This window comes from Octodon degus, unplaced genomic scaffold, assembly GCF_000260255.1.
Source record: "Octodon degus isolate 3935 unplaced genomic scaffold, OctDeg1.0 scaffold00130, whole genome shotgun sequence".
Taxonomy (NCBI): Eukaryota; Metazoa; Chordata; class Mammalia; order Rodentia; family Octodontidae; genus Octodon; species Octodon degus.
In genome coordinates this window covers 561,648-569,341 of record NW_004524706.1, presented here as the reverse complement: position 1 = coordinate 569,341, position 7,694 = coordinate 561,648, and the positions used below count along the sequence as shown (strand labels likewise).

Genomic DNA, 7,694 nt, shown 5'->3' with positions numbered 1-7,694 from the left:
AAAAAAAAAAAATTAAAAAAAAAAAAAAAAGTATTTGGTCCTGTAGTAGCTGTGCAGATGTCCCTAGACCAGGTCTAGAAGAATCAATACAGACATGTGTCCAAAACCTTCTGAGTTTGGGGCCAAAGAGATGGCTCAGTGGAATAAGCACTTCCCTGGCAAGTGTAAGGGCCTGAGTTCAATCCCTGGTTCCGTTAAAAAAAAAAAAAAAGAAAGAAAACCTTCTGAGTTTGAAGCTATTATAGGAGAGCCTGTGTCAAAGGAATGGCTTTTATATTTTCTTACAAAGATCACAGAATATTGTATACACTTCCGGTAAATCATTGATGTACTTTTTTTTTTTTTTTTTTTGGCAGAACTAGGGATTGAACTCAGATCCTTGAGCTTGCCAGGCAAGCACTTATTCTACTGAGCCATCTCCCCAGCCCCTGTTGATGTACTTTTTACATAGTACTTTTTGCTACATATCCAGCAAACCTATAGTGGTGATTACCTGTGGAGATATAAAGTTGATAATCACCTTTCTCTGTGGGTGAGTGAATCAATGTATTACTTCAATAATTCATAATTACTGTTTCAAATAAAGTGCTCATTGGATTCTGGTGGTCCCTGGGCACTTTGGCCAGAGGAAATTCTTGAGAGTAGTAAGAGCAGAGGCTGAGAAACAGGCACACGGAATGGGGCCTGAGCAAAAGAGGCAACGGTACAATTGAGTGCAGACGACTCTGCTGAGTGTGGCCATGAGGGGAAGCAAGGGATTGGGGCCAGAAGAGGATGTGGTATCCAAGGAACGCTCTTGAAGATGGCAGGAGGCTGCAGGAGCCAGCCAAGAAAGGGCAAGTGCTGGGGACAGGGAGGATGGCACAAGATCCTTGGGGAGGAGGCTGGGTAGACCAGAGGCCTTGGGCAAACTGTGACATGTGCCCCTGAACCTGGAGCCCGTCCATGAGTATGTGTACCTCCAGCCCTAGCTCATGCTAGGCCCTTGGTTACTGACTGTCCCGTGATGCATGGCATCATTAAGGATAGCCACCCACTAGAACCAACCAGAAGAGGGCAGTCACTGCCCTTTAAGAAAACTTGTAAGTGGGGCTGGTGAGATGGCTCAGTGGTCTAAAGCACCTACTTAGAACAAGCTTAGCAAAGCACGGGGACCGCGCTTCAATCCCCCAGCACCACATGCCAGCCAGCCCCGCCCCCTGGTGGGCTGAGCTGGCCACACACACACACACACACACACACACACACACACAAATAAAATTTAAAAAAAAAGAAAAGAAAAGAAAACTTGTAAGTCTAGGGTTGTAATTAGGGTGCCCTGGTTCAATCCCCCCGTACTGACCAAAAAAAAAGTTGTCTGGGAGCCACCCTTCAGGAAAAACACAAAAGGTCTTCTGGTGCCACCATACGCCTCTCCTCACCCTTGCAGTGAAATGAGAGCATCCATCAGCTCAGCCACCCCCTACCCCAGGCAATGGAAGAAACAACAGCAAGAGTCCCAACCCCACCTTGCTAGGTTCAAGCTGCCAGCTCCAACACACAACCCTGGACAAGTCACTCAGTTCCTGCACTTTGTCTCCTTTTATGCTGAATTCATCTTTACCAGGCTGTTGTCAGAATCTGACCTCACAGCGTTGTTCCAAGAACCAAATGAGATCATGTACAGAAAATGCTTGGCAAAACGCCTGGCACTGCAGACACACTGAGCAACACAGAAGCTTCTAACGAGCCCACTGTCTTTGAGGTCTTCCGATGCCCTAGCACCCCACAGTGATGCCCTTTAAAGCCCAGCTCCTGAGGCTCGATGACTCAGTGCTTCACCCCAGGGTTCCCAAAAGCACGGACTCTGGTCAGTGCAGTTGGTCCTGTCCTGCCCCCTGGACCACAGATTAAAGGATTCTGTTCCTTCTCACCCATGTGGATGCTCAGCATGCTGCAGGAGGCAACAGAGAGAGAGCAAAGGTCCTGGCCCTGAAGTGTCTCCCCCAGGTGCCTCCGGGGTTTTACCTAACACAGGCATGAGCCAAGGAAAACAGTGAAAGCACAGGGAAGCCGCTTATCAACCAGAAGAGCATTAACATTTGGTCCCTGGCTAAGCTTAACCTGCTCCTTCTGTCCTACCCCAGTACACACCTCTCCCCTACCTGGACTCACTCCAGCCCCATCACTCTGACCAGGTTAGCTCTCCTCTTTTCTCCTCCAGGAATCCCTTCTCGAACTCTCCTTCCAACATCCAGCCACACTGCCAGGGAAGGCTTAAAAGGGGTTGCTTTCAGAACAACCATTACTAACTGCCAAGAAAACGATGGCAGAGATAATATACAGAGCAGCGCTGGGCAGGCGCCCTTCCATCTCAGGCCTTCGCGCGTGCTGTTTCCTCTGCCTGGAACGCTCGGCCCCTGCTCATCTACCTGACCCGACCCCTCACCTCCTTCAGATCTGTATTTGAATCTCTCCAGTGCCTTCTTTGCCCAGACTATCTAAAAGCATGATCCTCTCCCCTCACATTCACTACTTCCTATTATTTTTCCACAGCACTTACCACTTAATACTTTCATTTTTCAATTTTTTATGTTTTAGAAAATCAAGATCTAACAGGAGGGCTTTTCTGGTTTTGCTTTATTCATAGTTAAATTCAGACCTAAACTAGTATTTAGCCCCACAGTAGCTGTTCAGTAAATACTTTGCTGAATTAATATGTTCAGAGTTATACTCTGATGAAACTTCATAGCTTAAAAGCTTATCATCTGGTAAGTGTAGCATGAAAACATATGAACTAAGCAGGCTACTCAAGGACAGAGAGCCTGTTGTAGTCAGTGCTGTACTGCCAGCCTACCTAGCTCAGTTGTCACAACAATGAAGTTCAGTGACTGTTGAGTAATAGTATTTAAGCAAAGTCAATCAAAAGACCGCAATGAAGGGGCCGGGGAGATGGCTCAGTAGAATAAGTGCCTGCCTGGCAAGCAAAAGGACCTGAGTTCAAGTCCCGGTTCCACCAAAAAAAAAAAAAAAAAAAAAAAAAAGACCGCAATGAAGACTTAAGACAGCAGCAGAGGGGCTGGAGATTTAGGTCAGTGGCACAGTGACTGCCTGGAAAATGTAAGGCCCTTGGGGGCCGGGGAGATGTCTCAGTGGATTAAGCGCTTCCCTGGCAAGCGCAAGGGCCTGAGTTCAATCCCTGATTCTGCAAAAAAAAAAAAAAAGAAAGAAAGACTATAGAATTAGCAGCAACACCAGAAGCCTAAAAGCATCAGTTAGGAAAATACACAGTCACACATCAACATCATAAACGATAGGGTGGGGGAGATGGCTCAGTGGAATAAGTGCTTCCCTGGCAAGCACAAGGGCCTGAGTTCAATCCTTGGTTCTGCAAAATAAATAAATAAATAAAACAAAAGGTAAAATAAAACCAACAATATAGAAGTGTTTTTCTTTTGTTTTAATTAGAATGCCTGGGCACATAGCTCTATGCCAAAACACTTTAAGCCTCCATTAAAAAGTGACGCACCTACCCAGAAACACACAAGGTCAAATTCCAGACCCATTTCTTCCTCCCTTATCCCTCGAGTGTCCTCCTGGGCAGGGGGCCTTCCCAGAAAGCAGGGGAGCCCTGCTCCCCAGGGCTGACCCACACCAGAAGGGCTGCAGTCTGCTGACATCGAGGGCCAACACGCAGGTAGGGGCAGGGGCTCACCTTGTTGAAACAGCTGAAGCCCAGTCCCAGTTCAGCCAGGACCTTCAGCACACCCAGGCTGCTGTTGCACTTGACAGCGTAAAAGGGCCGGACGCGTGGCAGGCACTTCAGAAAGCAGAAGTGCTTCCTCACTACAGCGCCCAGGTCAGCCACGAAGAAGGCGGCAACCTCATCCTGCACAAGAGGTAGATGGACATGAAACCCCCTTGCACCATAGTCCTTCCAAGTCCCTGCCCTGGCTCAGCTCTGGCCACAAAGCTGTAATGTTTCCTGCTGCTCTAATGTTTTCTGGTAGTCCCCACCCCTACAGGATAGAAAGCCAACTAAACTCCTTAGCCTGGCATTCAAAGCTCTGTGATCAGCCCCAGTTTTTCCCTTCACTACAGGTAAAACTTTCAACTAGAGGCTGGATGCAGCAGCTGTGACCTAGAGCACAGTGACTGTCACATACAGGTACTCACTAAAGCCTTGAGGTCATCCCACTGCCACCACAAATTATGCTGGTGGACAACTGGTCATCAAAGACTGGCTGATGGCTGAACATGTATGAAGCTGTAGTGAAATGGCATTATTTAAACCTCCCTGGGGGGCCGGGGAGATAGCTCAGTAGAATAAGCGCTTGCCTGGCAAGCACAAGGGCCTGAGTTCAATCCCCAGTTCCACCAAAAAAAATAAAAAATAAAAAATAAACCTCCCAATTTCCTTGTCATGCAGTACTTTTTAAGTGATGCCTACTTGGTGTCAGATATAATGCTAGGGAACAGAAGTGACCAACGAGGCTTTAGCCCTTGAAGGGACTTTAGATCTAGAAGAGAATGAACCCTTAAGTAATTACAAGTCCCTTGAATAAATACTACCTGGGAGTTTCTACAAAATGAGAACATGGCACTCTCAAAAATCAGAACAGAGCCTATCAGCTACAATGGAGCATACTGTAAACTGTGGAATTATAAAGGCCAGAAATGGGGCTGTGGAAGCAGGCTTGACTTTGTAGCAACAATTTTAAGCAAATGAACCAAGGAGATAATTCAGTAGAATAAGTGTTTGCCTGGCAAGCACAATGTTCTGAGTTCAATCCCTGGTACGGGGGGGGGGGGGGGATTTTAAGTGCTGTACAGTTGGAGGGAGTAGTTTGAAACAAGATCAGGGGCCTGTAGGGTAGGAAGAACTAGACTACTAAGGACATTCTCTGTGAGCGCCCTGGAGGGCTGTTTAAGCAGGCAGAATGCACAAATCTAGGTAAAGCCTAGAGTCAGGAGGTGAAGGAGGGGGCAAAAGACAGACTCCTGGATTTCAACCTGGAGGGCAGGGTTGATGGTGTTAGCCCAGCTTGTTCTTCAAGGAGGGGGACCCGAGAAAAGTCAATGGGAGGGGATGAAAGAATTGGGGCCAAAATAAGCAGTCCCTTGAAAAAAGCATGGACTGAATACCAAATAAGTGCAAGAATAAGATGAGGCCCTTCCAGAGGAGGGGTCCGGGGCCCACCCCCATGCCCAGCCCCTCACCGTGGTGGCCCGGGAGACCCCCCGAGTGAGCTCCTCCAGCAGGTCACGGGTGCTGAAGCCCTCCTCCACCATCACAAAGTCCGATTCACTCAGGTAGCCAGCCATGCCAAGCCAAGCAGGAGTGTGGTCAGTGTGGTCGCTGGGCTGATGGAGCCACTGCCGCTGTCGCAGCCACTGCCTTTAGAAAGTATGCAACACTGCGGGGATAGGGTGGGAGTGGGGGTACCGTGGGGGTCAGGCAGACCTCCCAGGCTGGGCTTCCCATCTAGTCACCCACCACCCTGCCACCAGCACAGGTGTGGGGATCTTCAATTGGCTGGGAAGGGTATGCCACGAACAGCAATCCTGGATTCTACACTGGGACAAGGCATTGTATGTTCAGATGGCACGCCTGTCACAGCCTCAGTCACCCTATCTGTAAAATGGATGGCTTGTTTTGGAGACCTTTTCCAATTCTAAAATGCTGCATTCGGGAAGATGGAAAAAAAAAAAAAATGAGCAAGGATGTGGGATGTTTGAGAAGCCTGGGTATCCCCTGTCCTGACTGCGCCCACCCAGAGTATCAAAGCTTTTCCACCCGAAAACGGGGGCTTAGGTTCGAATTCGCTCTCTGCTGCAGGACCACAACCAGTCTTCGACCGCTCTCTGGGCCTCAGTTTCCCCGCTTGGAAATGGTTGGGCCTGACATGCTAGCATTGTAGGCCTGCATGGGGGAGCCACAAGGTGGGCGGGATCCGCGAGCTCCCCGCAAGAAACGACTACTAAGGTTCTATGTTGGTGGGCCCTCGAGTGCAGGATCGCGGTCCCGTCCCTAAGCCCCCTTACCAAGCCCCGTCCTCCTTCGCGGGGGCCAGAGCCAGACGCGCTGCTAGGGGGGGTCGCCGGTGATCTCGAAACTTGTGCAATCCTCCGAGGAGGAGTGGCAGTTGCGGAGCCGAGGCCCCTGCTGAAAGGAGGCAAGAGCGCGCAGGAGACAGGTCAGCATTGAAGCCGAGGCTGCCCGCTCCCCGAGGCTCCCCAAGCCTGTCCCCCTGTACTCGCCTTAAAACGCATTTACACGGCTTCGGCCCATAGGTCTCCCCAGCGAGTGAATCGGTTCCTCCGCCCCTCCGCTCACTCTCTCGCTCCCCCTGGCTCCGACCCGGAGGCCTGCGCCCCGCGCGCCCAGCAGCCGCCGACCCCACGCCCCGCCTTCCGCCCGCCTCCTGCTTATGTAAGCCACGCCCAAGCCCCACCCCCTGGCGCCCAGGTTCCGCCTAAGCTCACTCCGTAGCCCTGGCAACCGCGTGCCACCGGCCCATTGGTGGATTCGGACATAAAGCATTCAGCTGTACCTGCTGTCGTGCTGCAGTCCTCCGGGAGGAGCCTTTTCGACGGCTACGCAAGAGGGGAACTCGGCCCGTAGAGCTCCAGCGTCTGTGCGGGTAGGATCCTTAGAGTCTGAATCTTGGCTCCGGGAAACTTTTTCTATCCCCGGCAGAACTCAGCAGTGCTTTCTGTCTTCTCCACCCCGTGGAGTGCTAGCTCATCCTCGGGAAATCCAGGTCACATATCGTTCTTTTGTGTTATTTTCTAATAAAATCCTTTTTATTTACTGACCTCTTCTAGGCTTCTCTGACTCTGCCAACCCAAAACCCAGCTCAGGTGTGTTCAGAAGGCCTTTCTGTGGCTTTCCCTGCTCAGGACGATTCCCCTGCCCTTGGCTTTCTGAATTCTAGGAACAAGTAAAATGTGTCTCCTCCAAGAAGCTGTCTGACTTCAAAGCATTTCTCCTTTTCTATACCAACAATCTTACGCTCTGGCTCATCCACCAGAGTCTAGGACAGTGTCACCTCCTCTCTTGCGCCTAGTCCCAAGACATGATAGAACTAAAAGCATTTATGTCTAACTCGATAGACCCTTGCTCATTTGACTGTTAATCGCCATAGCTGAAATTCCCATTGTTGTTTTCCGCTTCCAGTCCGGTGACACTTCTCAGCTATTTTGTGACTCCCAGGGATAGTGACTGACAACTTGGTTCTTCAGGGTGCTTGCTCCGTGTTAAACATACACAAGAGTGCTCTGGAAGATTGCAATAGCTGTCTTACTCAAAAGCTTATTCAAAGGTTCATCTGGAGGTCTAGCAAGGTGGCACATGCCTGTAATCCCAGCACTCAGGAGGCTGAAGCAGGAGAATCCTTACTAGTTGGTAGAGTTCGAACCCAAACCCAAACAAAAATGTTCTATATATTCATAGAACTGGAAAGTTTGCACAATATTTTCATGGCCATCATTTTATTCAGGCTTCCCCAGATTCTACCCATAGGAATTTCCTAGGACTGCCATAACAAAGTGCCAGTTATTAGTGGCTTAAAACAGTGGGAATAGGGGCCAGGGAGATGGCTCAGTGGAATAAGTGCTTCCCTGGCAAGCGCAAGGGCCTGAGTTCAATCCCCGGTTCCACAAAAAAAAAAAAAAAAACAGTGGGAGTACAGCAATTAACCACTAAGAAGAAT

At 49.7% G+C, this 7,694-nt stretch overlaps 2 protein-coding genes across 3 annotated transcripts in view; both read right to left on the bottom strand.

Annotated features, from left to right (window-relative positions):
- Azin2 (antizyme inhibitor 2) overlaps positions 1-6,145 on the bottom strand; it is a 34,167-nt gene extending 28,022 nt beyond the window's left edge. Inside the window, exons 1-3 of one of the 2 annotated variants that reach the window (XM_023701005.1) lie at positions 6,025-6,145; positions 5,200-5,396; positions 3,695-3,868 (exon numbers count right to left, since the gene is read on the bottom strand). In XM_023701005.1, the coding sequence (XP_023556773.1) occupies positions 3,695-3,868; positions 5,200-5,304 (279 nt within the window). In that variant the 5' untranslated portion in view covers positions 5,305-5,396; positions 6,025-6,145. Of the gene's footprint in view, positions 1-3,694; positions 3,869-5,199; positions 5,397-6,024 lie in introns of those variants that run through there. The other variant, NM_001293737.1, reaches the window with a different exon arrangement.
- The window catches only part of LOC101564654 (rRNA-processing protein UTP23 homolog), a 5,891-nt gene continuing 4,264 nt past the window's right edge, over positions 6,068-7,694 (bottom strand). Inside the window, exon 4 of the mRNA XM_012516862.1 lies at positions 6,068-6,142. Coding sequence (XP_012372316.1) covers positions 6,068-6,142 — 75 coding nt within the window. The remainder of the gene's footprint in view (positions 6,143-7,694) is intronic.